Genomic DNA, 21,344 nt, shown 5'->3' on the forward strand with positions numbered 1-21,344 from the left:
TTGTTACGTGTGTGAGCTGATTGTTTGATTGTATACAGGGTGTAAGGCGCCGACGCAACGCAGGTGATGAGGCGCGCCGTAGTGGAGGGCTCCGGATTACTTTTTACCACCTGGGGGTCTTTAACGTGCGCCGAAATATCATACACACGGGCGTTTTTGCCCTTCGCCCCCATCATAAAAGCGGCCGCCGCGGTGGGGAATCGAACCCGCGACCTACGTGTGTGTGTGTTTGTGTGTGTGTGCGTGTGTGTAGGTGCGTGTGCGTGCGTGTGTGCGTGTGTGTTTACAACATGGCTACGCTAAGCAGGGGGAAACTGTGAGAGGGGTCGGAGACTAGAGCAGCCATGGTCTGGTATTCGGTCTCTTCCGCGCGACGAAACCCGAGATGCCGTCTCACTGGTTGCGCTTATTTTGCGGCTGGGGAAAAAACGGGTCAGATAATGCGGCTGACGTCACCGGAGGTGGAGGGGAGCGCGGGCGACGTCGCGTGGGTGCCAGTCATCCTCTGGGGTGCCTGTTGGAATATCAGCCAGAGTGTGCGAGAGGTTGGTTCAATCCTTGCCTGCGAAACGTAAGTACGCCCTGATTCCGGATTTGCTTCCTGCGTGCCTGCGTCCTGCTGCCTGCCTGTCATATAACGTGAATGTCCCAAGACGCCATTTTAAGGCTTTTTTTTTTGTTAACTTGATGCACGTTCAACAACGGGCAGCACGAAAGCGTCTTACCTGGTTTCGCCCATCCTTCGACCGCCGTTTATTTTGTGTTACGCATTGAAATGACGCCCTTTAGCTTTAAAGCTTGCTGCTTCTGGTTTATGAATGCATAGACTTCAGTGCTGCACTCAGGTCGCCAGGACTTTCACTGGTTTTTAAAGGTATAAAGCACAGCGTTCACAAAACAGTGGACTCGACTTTATCGGAGGAGGCAATTTTCAGTAATGCCTGTCTAGACAGATATAAATGTACGTTTAGGAAATATCAGACGGAAACATGGATCTGGATCAGCCGACTAGGATATGCGTCCTACAGGAGATTTATGTAGGACATAGTATGCTGAAGAAAATAATTAGATTTTTTTACATTGCTGGATTTTTGGCATTTCGGATACGTAATCGAGATATGTACTGGGACTTCCTCAGCGTGAGCGCGTAAGATGAAAGTTGATATGGTGTGTAGAAGCATGGAGAGATAGAGAGAGAAAACGAACCCTACTAGCCGCATTACCTGGGTCCAGGTCCAGATTGCAGTGGATTCATATAATTGAAAACTTCTTTCATGTGCAGAAATATCGAAGAACATTCAGATGGCACATTTTCTAATTAAGCTATGTTAAATTAACCCCCCCCCCTGCCAAAGAAACGTTATTTCCCTGTGTCACAATAATTTATTATGACCAGCTATACCATGATACGATGAGCCATTAAACATTTATTTATTCACTGCTATTTGTGTGCAATAAAAACGACATTTTTGGAATTGCGGGACATTTGAATCCTAATGTGTCAATAGTGTGCGCTGATGAGCTCAGATAAAAATTTGTTTTATGTACAAGTTTATTTCGGTGGCCCTTTTTGCTTGCTACAACCAAACATCTGAAAACCTGCATGCCTGTTCTACGGTTGCTTTTATATAACATCATGTTCTGCGTCAACTCTCATGCCCTTCTTAAAATTTTGGCAATGGCCCAGCCAGTAAGTTTCAGTCACCTCAATTTCGCCTTCCGGCTCTTCGATGAAAGTGCGTGCATGCCCGTAGTTAGTTCAGCATTGCTGGACCAGTCGTCGTATAACATTTTTGTTGCGTTTTATTGTCTGTTTTTTAAGAGTCTACACTTTGTTATTTAAAAGAGGCTGATATAAAGCGATATCGCAAGCCGAAGTTTTGTCGAATAAAGCAGCCTCATTTTTCGGGATATATCTGCGCGTGTCATGTTTCGCGGGTGCCGGGACTTGTTCTTGCTGCGCCAGAAATATGGCGACTTTCCAAGACGTGACGTCTTTCCAAGTACGAAATCGAGGCCAAGGTCGGGACGCCTTTGGCGGTATCAAGATGATACTTCTGTGCGTTGTAAGGCTGCGATAATTTAGGTTCAACTTCAGGAGTTTATCTTTGCTTAAGGGGGAAAGCAAAGCTCCAATAACACAAATATTTCTCCTTAACATGACTGGTTAATTTTGCAAACGCACTAACACCTGGGGACTTTTAACATGCGCCAAGATCTCCGACCAATCGACATTTTTTCGCCACCGTCAAAAAACAGCCGCCACGCCGTAAATCGATCGCTCGGCATCGAGTCAAAGCAACGGATAACACGATTTAATTTACAAGTGATTTTTGACGCTGACGAAAAACACGGGACGGAAAGAATACACACGAACGAGCGCTCGTCCGTGTGTATTCTTTCCGTCCCGTGTCACTTTCACAGGAACCTTTTTACTTAGATGATTCCTGCTTATATGTGCCTCATGACATGGAGTGCTCCCCAGTTGTGCACACTGGTTTGATTTCGTTCGCTGACATCCGCTAAGATACAGCTGACAGACAATGTAAGACAGGAATGAAGAATTTAGAAGCATTTGCACAGAAAATTTTTTACTTTGATAATGCCTGCTTATATATGTCAACCAGGCAATACTTCCTAATGACGCACGCTGAATTTTGATTGCATACTAAATGTCCCATCATTCTTTTTCCTTGAAAGAACTAACGGCGAGCAAAAAAGGGAAGAAAAGCTCTAACCTTCTTTTTGTCTATAAAACAGGAACAAGAAGAAACCATGAAGCAGACCATTCTACTATTTTTCGCCTTCGTGTGTTTTGGTGAGTGCCATGCACATTCGATTATTTACACTTGTCATAAGCCTAAGTGAGCAGTGCTGGTCAATGGAGCAAAATTAGTAAGAGCACGCGGAGTTTATTTTTGACGATTGGGCTAAAAAAGACTCGTACACTCCGATTTTGCGAGCACTGGATATAAGCTCTAAAAGTTCGTTGGCCTTAGGACCTATAAAAACTTCTCGACGTACGTAATTTTAACTCCCGGAAATGTTTGATCCAAGGTGGAACCCAAAAGTTAGCCATGATTTTACGGATTTTAGTCATTTCTTGGTCATTTTATTTTTTTGCGATGTATTTGGAGAGCTGTATTTCAGGCCACTTGGATGTTACTTGGGTTAGCTGTAATTGGGATAGCTGTACTTGGCGAGCTGTGTTTATAGTTACTTGGTTGAAATATTACTTGAGTATGTGTTCCCCAAACGGACCTCGTCACATATTTATTCCTTGAAGAGTTGGGTTAATTATTTAGGGCTACATTGTGAGCCACCCGTGAGAATTTCGCCTGAAGACAGCGGTCTTCAGTAGAAGGCCCAAAGCCTGGCTTCGAGTGCCTACTGTAAAGTTGACTATTTCGAGCTCTAAAATGCGTTACCTCATGCTATCTGCAAAATGACTCGAGGATCTCATTGGGGCTGCCTGCCCGCCCAATTTTTTTTAGAAATAATAGCGCTTGGTGCGAGCCTTGCTGGAAGTCTATTTATTTGGGCTTCCGTAGTGTGGCCTAACTATAGATAAAACGAAAGGGTGTTTATCCTTGTTGGCAGACGTGGTTTTACTCCTTTTGTCGCATTCCTAATTATGCTGAATTTTTAACCGTTGCTCAGGGTTGTTCGCAGGGAACAAGAAGCGTAAATAGACAACAACAATTCGCCGCTGCGCCCTTGACTGCATTCAAATTTTCTTCCCGTTTGACAGCGATGTCAACTGTTCTATAGGTGTACTCGTAAGAGCATTGTGCTTCGCTTTAAAGAGCAGTGTTGAACAGACCTGAATGAAGCGACGGCGACACGCAATGACCTATGCAGTACATTTCCCATTTCTGTGCAAACTTGACAAATCATTGCATCTATGTTCTGGTGAGTGAAAAATGATCACAAAAGCAGTTTACATGCCTTCTACCAGCCGCTCTATGAATACTGAAACGCAAAACATTTTTCCTGTTGAGAAATAACATTTTATTTACAGGCTATACAGATGCCGAAAGCGGGCAAACGTATGAGGATTCTTTTCGAGACTTCATGGGCCTCCTGGAACGGGACAGCACTCCTGAAGTTAACGGAGGCTCCGTTAAAGGCACGTGATTCCTTTCAATGCTGACTCCGCCTGTGTGGTCAATATCTTGAAGTGCGGCTGAGGTAGCGACGCTGTTAATACGTGTGTGTATATATAACAGCTCGTGAAGGGGCGTCACTTTCAACACCCAGCGTTAATTACCAGCAGTGGGGCTGGTAGGAATTAATGGAAGGGGGGAGACAGCTTCCCTCCTTTCACTATCGAGAGGTCTGGGAATATCCGGCTTGAAATACAGAAAAGTTTGTACAGTAAAACCTCGTTATAACAAAATCGCTTATATCGAATTCTCGCTTTTTTCGCAGTTTTTCAAAGTCCCAATGGCAGTGCAGGGAGGGCAAATAACCTTCGCTTTTAACAAAATGCTGCTTATTACGAAGTCCCGAGGCCTTCGTTAAAATTTACTATGTTGCAAAGAGTACTAGTAATGGGACCGGTCTCAACTCCCACCTCACCCCAACCTCTCTTCCGAGGTTGGTATTTTTGTTTGAGCAATTTCCCACAAGGTGGAGGGATGCAAGTTTATGTTCCTCTTCCTTTCTTACAGGTAGCTCCAGGAACACCGTACGTGAAGCGAACGATTTCATTGACGTCGTTCTCCTGCAAAGAATGCCTGAGCTCGTCAGAGCAACACCTGGGTTGTATCCCGTGGCACGTCTACCTCCCTTCAAGTTTAAGGCAAGTCGTATTCAGACAGGGTGTGCTGTTGAGCGAGTTGGTAGTTGATATTAAAATAGCTACAGCGCGAAAAGACACAAAATAGATACGAGGAAACGACGGCACGAGCACGGACTTGCAACGGAATTTGTTATAAAGAAACTTGCACCTTTTATACGCACCCGTCATACAAACCAGAGAAAAAATAAAAGATAAAAACCATAAATAGGCCCCCCCAAAACCAAGAAAACACACCACCACATTAAAAAGCGTTCACGCTATTGGCAGAACCTATAAGGATACCAGGTTAAGTTGTATTCGATATACACCACTTGGTAGGAAGACAAACAATCTCTTTTTGGGGCAACGCGATTGGGGCCCTGCTAACGCTTTTGCAACCTAACCTGTCAACTCACTGTACTTTCATTGTCTTTCGCGTAGTTTGGCTTCCGCTCATTCCTACCAACTTGCACATGTCATGCTGTGTTATGCAGCCTGAAGATTTGCAATGCAAGGCTAGAAAACCACCCTTGCCTTTTTCAGCATGGTATTTAGAGCTCAGATGCTGTTGGATTTTTTGTTGTCGAAATTGTGCCAGCCGGTAATTTGGGTTAGATGCTATAGAGTTGGTAACTGAAATAAAAACTGTAGCATCAGGAATATCTGGAAAGCGATTTATGAAAATTTTCGATGCAGTTCGAGCTAATAGCGTTTTACCCTACCCGGAGCACCTGGCCCATGGTTCAGAAAGGCTCAATATGAGCTCAAGTGCCAATGTATCAGAGTGCGAGGATACGTGAAACCACAGGCCGGTATAGGTATTTTAAAAGAGGGGCTTATTCTAATATTGTCTGCCTCCCACTTCCCGTTATAATATAGCTGGCCGTAAAAGCAGCAGTTAAGAATTAATTTTTGGCAATTACGAAATTGGTGACAACAAATTTTTTTTTTTTTTTTGCACGTAGTGTCTCCCGGCGAGCACGACCTGAATTTCAAACAGATTTCGTCACTCTGTCGGGGCCTTCCTCCTAAAGAAAATGCGACGCCCAGATGTATTGACCAGGCCCGTGACAGAATGTCTCTCTGTATGCCCAAATGCCTTGCAAACATCAAGACTAAAATGCCAATAATTCCAAAACAAACCACTGTTCTAACACTTCCTGTTCTGTCCAGCCAAATACGTTCCATGCTATTTTCCTTGTGTTATGAGACGAGACTTGCTGGTGGAGAATTCAAGTTGAGAAAACGAGAGAGTTAATTATTTTTGCCATCGGTCGCAGGCCAGATGCAACCGAGACGTGATAACGTTACATTCATTACACCGTGCTATCTGCACTGCCTTTCCCGCACCGATGCCGCCCTACGCGACTAAAAAGAAAGTACTACCTAATTACGCGCGACCTGTCCTTGGGGTGTACAGCAGTACTTGCATCGCATAGTTGACAAATAATTGTCCAATAATTTAGAACACGGCAATTGGGGGCAAAGGATTCCCAAATTCCAACTTTACCGCGAACGGCACTAGAGGAAGAAGTGGCATTGCGCTCAGTGTAACATTGTCTCCCGCAGGTGTACAAAACGGCCATCACGAACCGCGACCTGAAGGTGAACGTGACGGAGGGTGACTTCAAGAACTTCGACACGGCAGTGCACCGAGTGGGTGACTGTAATCGTATGCTGGTGGCCGGCAACACCAGCATCACCTGCACGTTCAAGTTTGACGGCATTGCAGCGGACCTCGCGGCCGTGGTAGGCGATCATCCGCTTCCTTCTTAACCCTCGCAAACCCACGTGGTTCGCCTGGGTCTATCGCGTGGGACCCGTTCCGAATAGAATGGAGCCCTCCCTGGTGCAACTGGTAGCCACTAGACAAGGAGTGTCGAGACTTAAAACCAAGAGTGTTGGATTTGAATTTGGGTTCTACAAAATTTAGGCCGCAAAAAAGGATGATGCTCGTTGGCTCTGAACTTTTTTTTTCGTTCTATAAACTCCTAGGTAGTATTTTTACTACTGGAGAAAAAAATTAGTCCTTACCATTCTGGTAAACAAACCTTGCTCTGCCCACAATCCTCCGCCCGATCGGAGAGTGGGTAAAAAAATACAAGAGAAAGTTTGCTTTAGTTGAACGTTGTTAAACCAAGTTTGTAGAGCTCTAGCTCGGCTTTCGCGCCCTGAGCGCGAAGTGAACGCGCACACAATGACACCGCAAGCCAAAAACACATACGCTGCTCGGCGCTGTCAGCCCTGTAGGAGCGAAAGAGCAGTAACCTGGATGCCAGCAGCGCCTCTAAATTTCCACTAATTTCTAATGGCACGCGCTTTTACTTCTTCCCCGGGTCCCCCTCTGCGCACCTTTGCCCTCGCAAATAACGAACATTAGACGCTTCCACTGCGAAACGGTATGAGGCGCTGGCTTGACCTTGCCAGAGCTCCTGAACTTGAAGTTCAGATTGACGCCACGAGGAACGGGGCATATTTTTTTTCTCTGGGACGTGCACGGGACTGCACGCAGAGCGCGTCTCTTGCCAAGCAAGCAGCGTCACGTGTTTGTAGGACGGGCTCTACCCGATGATGATGATTGATGATGATTTCTATTGGTTTCCCCTTTGTATCGGGGTGATGACATGTCATCTTACCAAAAAGGACGAATATACATATGTTTTACGCTTTTGGTTCAATACTTGCGCTGCTTAGGGCAGGCACAAAAAGCTTATTGGGCACAAAATACTTTTTTTTCTGTTACAGGTGGTAACTGTCCTAGGCAATATTCCCCTCTCTGCTTTTCGTCCACCAGCATTCTAATCTTATTTTCGTCCTCTCGACAGCCTTGAAGGTAACTTCCTTTGTGATACCCTTAAATCCTAGGGCTTCTGAAAGCCCAATATTCCCTTCATGTAGATTTGGATGGATACCCTCACATTCTAACACGATGTGCCGCATAGTTTCTGTTTCTTTTCCGCAGACCACGCATACCCCATCATTTTGTGAATACTTCCCCACAAAACTCTTAGTTCGCAGGCAACCTGCTCTAGCCTCAAAAAGCAAAGCACTGCACTGGGAATTATGGTAGAAATTTTTCTTTCTGATGTTCATCTTCTCAGCCCTGTACATCTCTAACGACGTTTTAGCCTCCATTTTTTCCGTCCATTTATTCGTTTCAATCTGCCTTGCCTCTTTTTTGGTTACCTTGGCTGTTTTGGATTCCCCACTGTTCTTTCCGTATTTCATCGTTAGCCTTCTAGTCTTTCTTAACCACTGCGTGTCCACGCTTTTCAAGTATAGGTACCTAAAAACCTTAGTTGCCCACCTTCATTGATCCATTGCCCTCAACCTCATCTCAAAGCATATTTTACTCTGAGCTTCTCTAACTTCAAACAACGCCCAGCCCATATCTCCCTGAACTGCTTCGTTAGTTGTTTTTCCATGCGCGCCTAACGCCAAACGTCCTACCGTTCTCTGGTTTACTTCAAGGCCTGATAGAACGTCTGATTTTAAGCAGAGTACAGCATTCGCAAACGTGAGACCCGGAACCATTACTCCTTTCCACATTCCTCTTACTACTTCATATTTGTTATACCCCCACAGAGCTCTATGCTTCATTATAGCTGCGTTTCGCTTTCCCTTAACCTTAAGTTGCTCCTCGTGAGTACTTAAGTAGTTATCCCCTTCGTTTATCCACACTCCCAAATATTTATATTCCTTCACTCTAGGTAATTCGCCTTACTGGATAGACACTACGTCGGTGGTAGCGTCATTGAAAACCATTATTCCTGATTTTTCTGCACTGAAATTTAATCCGAGGTCACTGGCTTCCTGACCAGAAATATTTATTAGCCGCTGCATATCGGTTTGGTTATCAGCTAAAAGAACAATGTCGTCTGCGTATAACATTCCCGGAATATGCTGTTGTACCACTTCGCCTTGCAGCATATGGGTTAGGCTAAACCCTACTTGACTTTCTTCCATTTTCTTTTCTAACCCTGCCATGTAAAGCATAAACAGTATTGGGCTCAAAGGGCATCCCTGTTTCAGTCCCCGATGGATGTTGACCTGCTGGGCGCATTTCTGTCCTTCCCAAGTAAGGTGCACTCTATTGTCTTTATAGATTGCTATAATGAACTGTACTAACTCGTCATCTAATCCCTGGAGTTTCAGCGTCCTCCACAGCCGTTCTCTGTTTACGTTGTCATATGCCCCTTTAATGTCCAAGAACGTAATCCATAGTGGTCTATTCTGTGCTTTCGCAATTTCAATGCATTGCGTTATCACGAACAGATTGGCATCCAGTCGCCTGTCTTGTCTAAATCCATTCTGCAGTTCCCCAAGTATTTCATTTTCTTCCATCCATGCTTCAATTTCTGATTTTATCGCCTGCATTACGAATCTATACACCACTGACGTTACTGTGAGTGGTCTGTATGAATCAATACTGGCTTTGTCTCCTCTGCCTTTATATATTAAATTCATCCTACTTTCTAACCAGTCCTCTGGTATTTGTTTGGTTTCTATCACCTTATCTATTGCCCTCATAAACGATTCCTTACTTTTAGGTCCAAGTAGCTTTATCAGTTGCATTGGTATTCCGTCCGGGCCCACTGCTGTCTGGGGGAAAACCTTTTGCTCTGCTTTTTTCCAATCAAGGTTGCTCAAACTTATTTCCCTTTCCGCAGTCTTTTGTGGCGCTGATGTTATCGGTGCAGGTTTCCCTACCACTATTGTCCTAAACTTCTCACTAATCACTCGATGAATATGCGCCAACGCGTGCTCTCCTTCTAAATGTTCCCCCTCTTCATCAATCAGGAATTTTTGATGGTTATCGATTTTTGAGCTTAGTGATTTTACATGGTTCCAAAACTTCTTGGATGCGCTTTTGTCCTTCTTCCGTATTTCTGCCATCCATTGTTCGCTTTTCTGTTTGATCTTTGTTTGCACCATTTTCTGCACTTATAGTTTTTTCCCACGGTAGACCTCCCACTTCTAGTTCACTACCTCCGGTTCCATACCAGTTCTTTTTGCTTCTCTATGTTCTCTCGACGCCTTTCTTCGCTGGTCAATAGCCTCTTTTATTTCCTTATTCCACCAGCTTCTCGGTTTTCTCTTCCCTTTCCATCGGTTTCGTTCCTTTGCTTCATTCATCTTACCCTTTATGAACTCAATCATTTCGTCGTAATCCCAATTTTTGCCTGGGTATTTATTGATTTCATCTTCCAATTTATCAGCGATGATCTTTAACTGCTCATTACTCAAATTATTTCCTCCTATTGTACCTATTTCTGCATTTTTCCGGGTTGCGCCTCCAAAGTGCAAGCTAAACCGCTTGTGGTCGCTTCCTAAGCTGTCTGTTCCATTTTCATCTATCCTCATTTCCCGCAGCCTTCCTTATACTGTAGCGGATACTAAACTGTAGTCTATGCTGGACTGTCTGTTACCGCTTTCCCACGTTATTTGTCCATCACACTTGCTTTCCGTGTTTACTATTACAAGCCGGTTTTCCTGGCATAGATCTATCACTAGAGAACCGTTGTGATCTGTGTATCCATCCAAACCTTCTATACGGGCATTCATATCTCCAACTATGATTATTTCGCCCGAATCTTTGAACTCGTTTATATCTCTTCTCAAACAGTTTACCATTTCCTCATTTTCCTCCCTAGCACTACTTCCGGTCCACAGATACACCACTCCTAACCATGTATTTTTCCCCTCTATGGTGCCTCTTACCCATAGATGCTCTTTACAACTTTCATGCACTCTCTGCCAGTCGGTCCCTTGTTTAATGAGCACCCCCCCCTGCCCCTTCCCCCCTCCCCCCCGCAGTCACAGCCAAGCAGGTCTTCGCCTCATTGTGAGACTTCACTCTGGCCACCGGCGTCCATTTGCGCATGTAATCTTGTTTCGACTTCCTTACCGACACTCTCCCCACCACTTAGGCCGAGTCGCCACCAATGCCTTTCCTAAGCCAAGCTTTATCCATTCACCAACAATTTCTCGACTTATGTGTGCACTTTAATGCAACTCAAATGGTCTTAAAGATAAAATAACAGCTACAACTGCTACAATACTAGATTTAGTGCTCACAACTTGCCCTGACCCATGTTCGGAGATTACACATATACCAAAATTAAGCAACCACGCCCTACTAAATTTTTCGATGGATTTCCCGGTGCAAAAGGCTACTAGTCGAACCAAAGTACTAAGTACCGTATTTACCCGATTCTAACGTGCACTTTTTTTCGGATAAAATAGGCCGAAAAATTGCATGCGCGTTAGAATCGGATACAAACCGAAACTGCCGAAACAGCGGAAATTTCGTCCCACCCATTTCCATCGCCATCTCAAGATGGCGCCAAAGCTTTTAGCAACGAGTATTCTAGTTCACTATAACGATATTCCAGACGCAGCAAGCCTAGGCGTCTAGGCTTTTCCATCGGCGTTCACACAAATCGTCAAATCGTTTGACTTGCGCGCTTGATAACAAAATGGCAGCAGCGGCTCCCACGTGTTCAAAACGAGCGGTTGGCTGAAGCGTGCACCTCTGGAGAAGCTCTCGGGGGGCGTGCGAGGCGTGGGCCACGATCCCATCGACCATGGTTGAACGTTCGTTCAGAAGTGTGGCATCCCGAATGCGCTTGAAGGCACCGAGGACGAGATGTTGTGGTCAGCGGACAGCGACGAGGAGTGAGATGAATGAGATTACTTCGGGAAATAAATCGCCCGTTTCTCCCGTATTCGTTTGTCTGGGTCACAAAGTCCCGTGCGTGTTAGAATCGGCGGTGCAAGTTTTTCCGGTTTTTTTTTGCCAGGAAAATCGGGTGCGCGTTAGAATCGGGGGCGCGTTAGAATCGGGTAAATACGGTAATTTCAGCAACGCCGATTTCACGAGAATAAACCAGGAACTAGACGCATTTTTAAGTTAATTTTTAAACGGCTTTGATAAGCGTACTGTTGAGTCTAATTGGACCCTTTTCAAAAATCAAGTAAAACACCTCATCAAGCACTTCATACGCGTTCGGTAGACAGACAGGCAGAATAATTTTATTTGGCCAAAGCTGGGGCGATTAGGCCGGCGACGTCTTCTCGGTCGTCTGTCGGGCAGCAGGGCCCCTTTTGGGCAGGGGTCCGGTGTCTTTGGCCAAGCGGGCGAGGTCTTCTGGAATTTGGGGGTTCGGGTCCTGCAGGGAGGCCTCCCAGCGCGCCTTGCTGGTGATGGGAAATTTCTTATAACCCTAAGGCCCCTTGGTATAACCACAATATCACGCGTTTAGCGAACAGAAAAAAAGGGCTTTTACCGTTTAGCCACGAAGTCTAACAGTCAGTGCCGTTGGTCACAATGCCATTCAGCAGCTGAAGAATACGTGTTTGGAATTAAAAACGCGAAAACGAACTTCCTTACTAACACTTTAGCGGACATGCTGCGTAATAACCCTAGAAAATTTTGGAGCGTAATAAACTTACCCGAGAAGACAACAATAGCTCTGACTGATTCAAACAATCACCCAATACCAGAACGTGAGTATGCTAGTGTATTAAACAATGCCTTTTCCGGTTATTTTCACGCACGTTAACCTGTGATTCGCCAGAATTTAGCTTTTAAGATTATATCCCGATCCACCCTGCGCGCATAGATCCCAATGAAATTTGTAAAATCATTGACAGCTTCAAAACATCGCTTGTTTTCGGTATTGACTGTATTAATCCAAAGTTCCTCGAAAGTACTAAACAGCGTTGTTCTATTATGTTATCTAAAAATTTCCAACAATTATTTGACGTCGGGGAACTGCTGTCGGACTGGAAAATGAGGAAGGTGGTTGCAGCATTTAAATCAAGGGACAGACCTTCACCATCAACCCATATCAATCACCAGCGTTCAGTGCAAGATCCTTGAGCACATACTTTTTTCTGACATAGCAAACTTCTTGGAATCTAACTAATTTTTTTCATACACCACAACATGGTTTTCGGAAGGCATTTTTATGCGAGAATCAACCACTACTATTCACTCACAAACTGCACAGTATTCTTTACCGTAGTTGTTTTGCCGATTGCCCCTTTTTAGATTTCGCGAAAGCATTCGACAAAGTTTCCCACCGATTACTTCTAGTAAAATTAAAAATTTTTGGTCTTGATACTAATACACTAAAATGGATTGAAGGTTTCCTCACTAACCGCCGACAATTGGTAGTTGCTAACGAGACAAGCTCTTCATTTCAGCCTGTGCTATCCGGTGTCCCCCAAGGGAGAGTATTAAGACAATTACTTTTTCTCATCTATATTAATGATTTGCCTAACTGTATTTCTTCCCCAGTCCATTTATTCGCAGACGACTGCGTCATTTTCCGTGAAATAACTACAATTAATTATGCGCATGCGCTGCAGGATGACACTAACGCTATCCCTTCCTGGTGTCGTAAGTGGTAGATGATCTTAAACGTTAACAAGTGTAAATTCATGCGAATCTGTCGTGCCGATACTAACATGTTTTCGTATCACTTAAACGGCACCCCTCTGCAATCTGTTTCATCTAACAAGTGTTTGGGCCTTCATATTACATCTGACCTATCATTGAAAATCCACATCCAATTCATCACCAACAAAGCTAACCGCATGCTTGGCTATTTAAAACGCAACTTTAATTCCGCCCCGTCGTCCGTAAAACTTCATTTTTACATTTAAAAAAACTTGTACAAAAGTTTTTACAAAATCATCACACGCTCACAACTTGAATACGCAACATCACTCTGGGATACTTCCACGGAAACTCGTACTCATTTACTGAAAATGTCCCATAACAACTAGGCACGTTTTATTAACTCAAACTAACACCGGGCAGCGAGCCTAACCACGATGAAAAACAATTTGGGACTTCCACTACTAATTTCACGTCGCAAAATCACACGTCTCTGCCTTTTTCATGAAGTTTTTTTTCCCACATCACTTTACGAGATTGTTTAATCACTTCACCATCATATGTATCATCGCGTCTGGATCACACGCGCCAAATCGGCGTCATTGGTTGCGCTACTAAGACCTTTTTAAATTCATTCATCCCGCGCACATCCAATGACTGGAACCACCTTCCACAAAGACATTGTTGAAATTAATGATGTCAATTTATTTCTCTCTGCATTGTGTAGTGTTGCTTAATAAATCTTGTTTTGTGCACACGCAATTTCTTACCCGTGATATGTATTTAAATTAGTGTATTACTTCCGAAATTTGTATGTGTACAAATTTGTATGCCTGTAGAAATGCGTTAAGTATTGTCTCCTACATTTCTTGAGCCAGATTGGTAACGTTGTTGAATATCTGCCTGTTTTCATGCTATTTTCGTCCTTCAACCCACTTCCCTCTATAATTTCTTACCCTGAGGATACCAATAAATAAATAAATAAATAAATAAATAAATAAATAAATAAATAAATAAATAAATAAATAAATAAATAAATAAATAAATAAATAAATAAATAAATAAATAAATAAATAAATAAATAAAATCTCCTTATTCATTCACTTTTTGGGAGGGGAGGAGGGGATTGTGCCAGGAGTAATAGAGTTTTTGTTCTGAAAGAAGGGGTTATGCAGGACCTGTCCAGATTGGTCACTAACTCATTTTCCACTGGAACCCCTGCCGCCGTTTTCTTCGGCCGCCGTAAGTGTATGCGCCGACTTTGGTGCGGCGTTTTTGCTTCAGCCATACTTTCGCAATTTCTGGCAACATAAGCAAAAATGATTGGGGAACGCTTCCTCACTTCACACCCGTATGTTCAAGTGCAAAAACGCTATCTCAAATGCGTTATTCCGGCATATATTCACAACAGAGGTAACATTAAATACAAGCACAAAAAAACGTTCAAACTTGAGAACGGTTACTTATTATCGCGAACTTCAGTTCAATAACCGAATGAGCCGGACTGCAATCAATCAAATAAAATCAAATGATTTAGATCAATCACCAGATCTGCCAATTGGCGGTACCAGTTAATAGATTTGCCAGTTGACCAATCATTATTTTTTTCTCGACAGACCAAAGGCGACAGCCTCTTGGGAGTAGTGAAGAGAGTGTACGTCGAAGCTGTCGTCTACAACACAACGGGACGATTCGACGTAACCGCTGCACAGAACAGACCAGGCTACGTACGCACCTTCTACGTGGAGCACGTCCACTTCGACATCAAGGTCAGCAACAACCTCGACCTAAACCGGGTCCGCATGTGTAATTTCAAGTCGTTCATCACTGAGAAGCTCACGGAGGAGTTCTACATGAACTTGTACGGGAACTACAGAACGCTTCTGAACTACGCATGCGCCAGAGTCAACATGTCACTCAACTAATCGACGGTGTGAGGAGCGAGGGAAGGAGCCGTCGTCGAATCAACGCTGACGTGGGAAGAAGGAAATGGCGTGCATGGCGTTGAACATGGGTTTGCTTTGGTGACTGTTTATATTCCAACAACAATGCGAACACAGCAAATGGGCATTCTCTCACAGATAAAGTGGCGGCAAGAAGGCAGCGAAGCTGGAAACCCATTCGTAAAAATAAATTATCATGTTGTGATAAAATCCCTGTTTTTTGTGTACGAATTTACTGCGAGTGAAGCCCTGTCGATCGTCTTCTCAAGCAACATCTTTTACCTGCATGGGAGGGGTGAAACACATATTTTGGCATTTTGGCCAGTTTTGAAGCAAATCACTAAGTATGCTTATTTATTTGCTAGAACGTTACCGACTTCACGCCACTTAAAAAACCATTACAAACATATTACGGGCTATTTGATTACCTCAACTTAACAAAGACAATATATTAATCAGCGCATGTCACGAAAATTATTTCTTATTTCTTGTTATCTACTGGATAAAAAGATAAAAATCCTCCGGAGGAAGCCAAATGTTTAGTTGGTGTCGAGACGTGTGTAATCAAGATTGTCTAAACATTTACAACAGCGGCATACCTTATGCAAAAAAACTTCATATAATTCTACTATAACAATAAATTTTAGAGTTAGAATCATGTTCGTTTTATGTGCATTTCACTTTGACGAAATGTGGACAATTCGTGAATAAAGCAGAGAGTCTTCCATTCAGCACAGGGAAGTGTTTATTAGAAGACGCGGAATAATACAATTATCTTGGGCAAACTGTCAGTGCTTACACAAATTCGTCAAACCTGACAGACCGCCCTGCCTTCAGCCAAGGTAATGAAATATTGAGTTGAATTGACATAACTAAGGATAAATGGGAAGTGCTGCTCCAAACCACTAGCAATATAATCATAGAAGAGCAGCGATACTTTTGAGAATAACAACTCAATTCCCAGTTGAGGTCGTACTTTTTTTGTTTACGATAATATGCCCATTGGCATAAAAATAACATTTGCAGATACAGTAGAATCTCGATAAACGGAAATCGCTTAAACGGAATTGCCGCTTAAACGGAACAGCTGCCTGGAATTTGGTTGGTTTTGTATTCAGATAACGTAAAAAAACTCTCGGTAATCGGAACTAAAATTTCCGCATCACCGTGTAAACGGAACCAGAAATGGAACTTCTTGTGAAATCCACTGGCATGAGAATCAGCTTTTTATGGTTCCGGCTGTTTCGTTCTAGTTTTTTTTTTCTTCCTCCATGCTTTTTTAGCCTTGTTGGCCTCGTAAGCCTCGTCTCGTAAGTGGTTAGCCGTGTTAGCGCAACGAATGCAACATCGCAGTTCTTGTTCCAGTCATTCGGTCTCGATTCTAGACGCCGAGGCTACAGGGCTCACCTCCTGTCGCCTCGTTCGTGCCATCGTTGTGCTATTAGTCCTTCATTACCACGTTGCCGTCTTCTAAATTCGGTGGCTCGTAAGCGCTCGCGAAGTTGAGGCCTCTAGCCTCCGTGAAGATGCAGTTGCAAGGATTCAAACAAAAATAATTGACGCATTTTGTAGTGCACAGCGACTCATTGTTGCCAAATCAACTTTGTGAATGCTGTGCCTACGCTTCTTGTAGTTTTCTTGCTTTCTGAAAACTATCAGCTACAGTCACTTTCTAGTGGTTAGAGTTCCGTGGAATGCCCTTAGAAGTGTGTACGCACATAAATTTTCACCTTAGAACATCTCTCTCACTAAACGGAACTCCTGTTAAACGGAACTAATTTTTCCGGCCCCTTAAAGTTCCGTTTATCGAGAGTCTACTGTACATATAGGCACCCGTCTCTCGGAGGAAGGCAAGAAGGGAGCGGCGGTGGGGTCCCGAGAGCCACCGCTGGAGGTCGAAGGGTCTTCCAGAATGGAGGCCTGTTCCTGTAGGTGTCGACTTCTAGCTGAGTCCAGTGGAGGACACGCCCATATTAGATGGTCCGCTTCAGCTTGTTCGGAAGGAGCTGTGCAGAAGGGGCCGGTGTCATCGAACGGGGCATCGTAGCGTGGTGGCCACGCCCTGGTAACAGCAGGTGAAAAAGTCAGTCCAACGCGAAGACTGCGCAGCAATACCTGTTCCCAGCGAGCAAGTCTACTAAGTCTACTGGGGAGGTCAGTTTCACCCGTTGGGATAAGGGCACGTGTGGGGCGACGCAGATCTTCTTTCCGTTGGAGAAATATTTCTAGTGCACCTGTTGGGAGCATTGGCAGCGGCCTTGCAACAGACGTAGGGTGGCAAGCCCTATCCGCTGCAATGTGAGCGTGGGGCGTATTCCGCCGAACCCACAACAGCCGGAGATGGTCGGGGTACGTGTATAGTAGTGTGTGGATGTCCCTTGAAATAGTATGATTTATCAATACTCGGCGTAAATGCCGTATCCCCGCCGTGGAGTCCGTATAAAGATGTAGGATGGAGCCGACTGTGGCGCGTGCATACAAGGCCGGCGTTAGTGCCTGTTGGCCATCCGGGATGGCTGTGAGCTCGGCCAGTAGACATGGAAGGGTTCGGATGGTTTGGTAGAGGCAAGTTTGACAGTTGTCTGAATAGGCGGGACACTGCTGCAGCACAGTATATAAAACGGAATCCTGGGCCCCAGCGTCTACAACGGCCTCTACCACCTGGTACCGGGTCTCAGTCGTCAGTGGTGTTCCCCCTGCACCTGCTACTTGAAGGCGTGTCAGTGATAAATTGTCGGTAACCCGGTGATACAGCCATAGCGGCCTGGTTACAGGGCGATGTGGCGAAGCAGGCAGGGAACAACCCATGTAACTAGCTATGGCCGCTGCTTCTGCCACTGAAGTACGCTTCTGCATACGGGTTGAGCGATGTTATTCAACCAGTTCGTCCAACGTGTTCAGCTGAGCCTCAGCCTGGAGAGGTTGTATCGGGGTCATTGTAGGTAGGCAGGTGATGGTGCGCATTGCGGCTTTGTCTGTCAAGTCGGACCCACTACGTCTGAGTCATGGACTGGAACTGCGCCTGATAAACCAGCCGAGGAGGAAGTACTGACCTCACCAAGACACTGGCCATCTTGGAGCAAGGGCCGCCAGACTTCTGCGAGATGCGTCGGATCAGATGAAGCATCTGGCCTGCTTTTTCTTGAGCAGATCGAAGCCACATGGCAGCTGACCCAGACGCACAAATTTCCAACGCTAGCACGCGAATAGAGGTGGCGGTGCGTACGGGATGGCCGGAGAGTTGGCGACGGCTCCAAGCACTGGCCACAGGCAGAACGGCTGTCTTTTCCACTGAAAGTGTAAGTCATGCGTCATATTCATCGTCATCATCCCCAGCCTGTCTACGCCCACCGCAGGGCAAAGGTCCTCTCCTATAGATCTCCAATTATCCCGGTCCTGTGCTAACTGAGGCCAATTTATCCCCGCATACTTCTTGGTCTGATCTGCCCACCCAATTTTCTGCCGCCCCCTGCCACGCTTGCCTTCTCTAGGGATCCACTCTGTTACCCTTAATAACCAATGGTTATCTTGCCTTCGCATTACATGCCCTGCCCACGTCCATTTCTTCTTCTTAATTTCTACTAATATGTCCTTAACACGCGTTTGTTCCGTGACCCACCCCGCTCTCTTCTTGTCCCTTAACGTTAAACCCATAATCTTCCGTTCTATTGCTCGCTGAGTCATCCTCAAGTTTAGTTGAAGCCCTTTCGTGAGTCCCCAAGTTTCTGCCCCGTAGGTGAATACCGGTAAGATGCAGCAGTTATACACCTTCCTCTTCTGGGGCAAATGTAGGCTGCCATTCATTATCTGAGAATGCCTGCCGAATGCATTCCACCTTATTCTAATCCTTCTGATTATATCTGCCTCATGGTTGAGATCAGGGGTCACAACTTCGCTTAATAAGTAGATATACTCACTCGCCATTTCCACTGCCTCGCCACCTATGTCAAACCAGTATGTTTTCCCTGGGTTATTAGCATTACTTAAGTTTCAGTCTTATTATTTTCAGGCCCATGATTCTACTCTGCTTGTCCAGTGCGGTAAGCATGCTTTGCATTTCGTCCGCAGAGTTAGTTAGCAAGACAACGTCATTAGCAAATCTGAGGTTACTGAGGCATTCTCCATTAACTCATACGCCCACCTGTTCCCATTCGAATGTTCGGAATAGCTCTTGTAAACGTGCTGTGAATAACATTGGGGAGATTGTGTCTCCTTGTCTGACGCCCTTCCTTATAGTATTTTACTGCTCTCCTTATGGAGGACTATGGTAGCTGTGGACCCATTGTAGATATCCCCTCGTATTCTTACGCAATGCTCGTCTACACCCTGCATCCGCAATGCCTCAATGACTGCTGAGGTTTCGACCGAGTCAAATGCTTTCTCATAATCTATGAAGGCTATATATCGGGGTTCAGTATACTCAGCGCACTTCTCTATCACCTGTTGATCGTGCGAATACGGGCTATTGTTGAATAGCCTTTACGAAACACTGCTTGTTCATTAGGCTGACTAAAATCTAAGATGGCAGAAATTTTGTTGGTGATTACCTTGGTAAGTACCCTGTAAGTACCTTGCAGTCCAGCGTGTTGACACCATTTTTGCGTGTATGTCAAGCATACCTCGGCAGGCTCACTCACGAGTGCACTCACACACCCCCCACTCACCACTCATGAGTGAGTGGTGAGTGAGCCTCGCCATCGTTTTGGACTGGCGAGTGTGAGTGCGAGCCCCACGTGCAGGGAGCCCCGCTCACGACTCGCGAGTTTGAGCTCCACTCGCGGCGAACCCCGCTCACCACTCGCGAGTGCACTCGCGCTACTCGCGCCATTTTCTACTCGCGCCAGCTGCTCGGTGCCTATAAGGACGGCTGGACCGACATCTCGCCACATTTTTGAGTGATCCACGCAGGCGAAAGCAACCGCACCGTTCCTAAAAAACTTCGTCCGGTTTTGCAGGTACGTGTGCGCTGCTTTTTGAGTTACAAAAACATCTTTGTACCACTGGATCACTCAAGAGTTGTTGCTGCAGTCCCTGGGAAACTACGTCTGCTGTCGAAAATCCTCTTATGGTTCTCAACAATCGTTGATGGATGAGCCCCCAGGAACCGTAAAGGAGCATGCGAAGGCATTGGGTGATGTGACGTTGTGTTTTTGGAAAATTACCTCGACCTTCCGAGATGACATTAGTGGCCGGTAATGGCAAGGCATCCCTAAAGAGAGTGCAGAAACTAAAAAAAGCTTGTGACAAACATGGATTTGAAGATAGAGCAATTCAAGGCAGAGATTCAGACCGTGGTTCGCGGTTTGAAGTAAAGTACAGGTTGAAGCTAATAATAAAGTTCGAGAACTTCGACAGCAAGTTTTTGAGATGCAGCAAGAAATAATTGACTAGAAGCAGTACGCTGGTCGCGATACAATGGTCATAGCGGTGGTCAACAATCAGGACAACAATATCACCTCCTGCTCTATCCGCGCGAGAGACTCGGTGGTTGGAGAAGAGGCAGCCATTGCTTTAGCCATGGTTGCCTCCACCAAAATCAAGACAATCATCAGCGACTCGAAATCAGCAATTCTAAATTTCTCACGAGAACACATATCAAGGGAGGCGTCCGCAATCCTCATTTCTGGTCTCCACCTCAAAAACCGGACAGGCAAGATCAACTTAATTTGGACCCCCGCCAACTCCGGCCTTGCAGGGAACGAGTCTGCGCACGAAACCGCTCGAGGCTTTACCGACCGAGCAGACGGCCCTTACATGGCGGAACTCGCCCCAATGTCAGGCAGGGACAGGCTGTTGTCGTACAGTGATATCATCGGTCATTACCATTTAGGCTGGGCCCGCTTCCCACCCGCGCACCCATCCCTCAGTAAACGGCATTCGGTGGTCTGGCGACTACTACAGACCCACTTGTACCCAAATCCCCTAGTGTATAGCTATTGCTATCCAGGGCCGCACAAAATGGCCGCACAATCACTAACAGTGAGCAGTGGGAGACCGTGATGCTAAGCTCCAGCCCGGAAGATCAAGTCTGGGCCGTCCAGCTGGCTGAGGACGCTGCCAGAGCCCAAGGGCTCACGGCCGACGACTAAGCTACACAGCTGGCAAATTGAATAAAGTTTACTCTCTCTCTCTCTCTCTCTCTCTCTCTCTCTCTCTCTCTCACTGAAGCAGTACAGCTGCAGAAACAACCTACAGGTAAAGGGCTTTCCGC

General features: G+C 45.3%; 1 protein-coding gene across 1 annotated transcript; it reads left to right on the top strand.

The window, feature by feature from the left end:
- The first annotated feature begins 370 nt into the window (after positions 1-370).
- Positions 371-15,343, top strand: LOC144170160 (salivary anticoagulant protein P23-like). Its single transcript, XM_077699765.1, has 6 exons — positions 371-571; positions 2,761-2,818; positions 4,022-4,133; positions 4,678-4,804; positions 6,353-6,532; positions 14,807-15,343. The coding sequence occupies exons 1-6, from the start codon at positions 386-388 to the stop codon at positions 15,113-15,115; spliced, it is 972 nt and encodes a 323-aa protein (XP_077555891.1). The 5' UTR covers positions 371-385; the 3' UTR covers positions 15,116-15,343.
- Positions 15,344-21,344: the final 6,001 nt, after the last annotated feature.

Source organism: Haemaphysalis longicornis, unplaced genomic scaffold (genome assembly GCF_048455015.1).
Source record: "Haemaphysalis longicornis isolate Haplotype H1 unplaced genomic scaffold, Haemaphysalis longicornis Haplotype H1 scaffold_2, whole genome shotgun sequence".
In the NCBI taxonomy this organism is placed as follows: Eukaryota; Metazoa; Arthropoda; class Arachnida; order Ixodida; family Ixodidae; genus Haemaphysalis; species Haemaphysalis longicornis.

Bases quoted from the DNA above. Each gene is read 5' to 3' on its own strand.
- LOC144170160 (XM_077699765.1), top strand. From the start codon at position 386: ATGCCGTCTCACTGGTTGCGCTTATTTTGCGGCTGGGGAAAAAACGGG. The intron at 572-2,760 runs GTAAGTACGCCC...TCTATAAAACAG, and splicing joins TCAATCCTTGCCTGCGAAAC to GAACAAGAAGAAACCATGAA. The intron at 4,805-6,352 runs GCAAGTCGTATT...TGTCTCCCGCAG, and splicing joins TACCTCCCTTCAAGTTTAAG to GTGTACAAAACGGCCATCAC.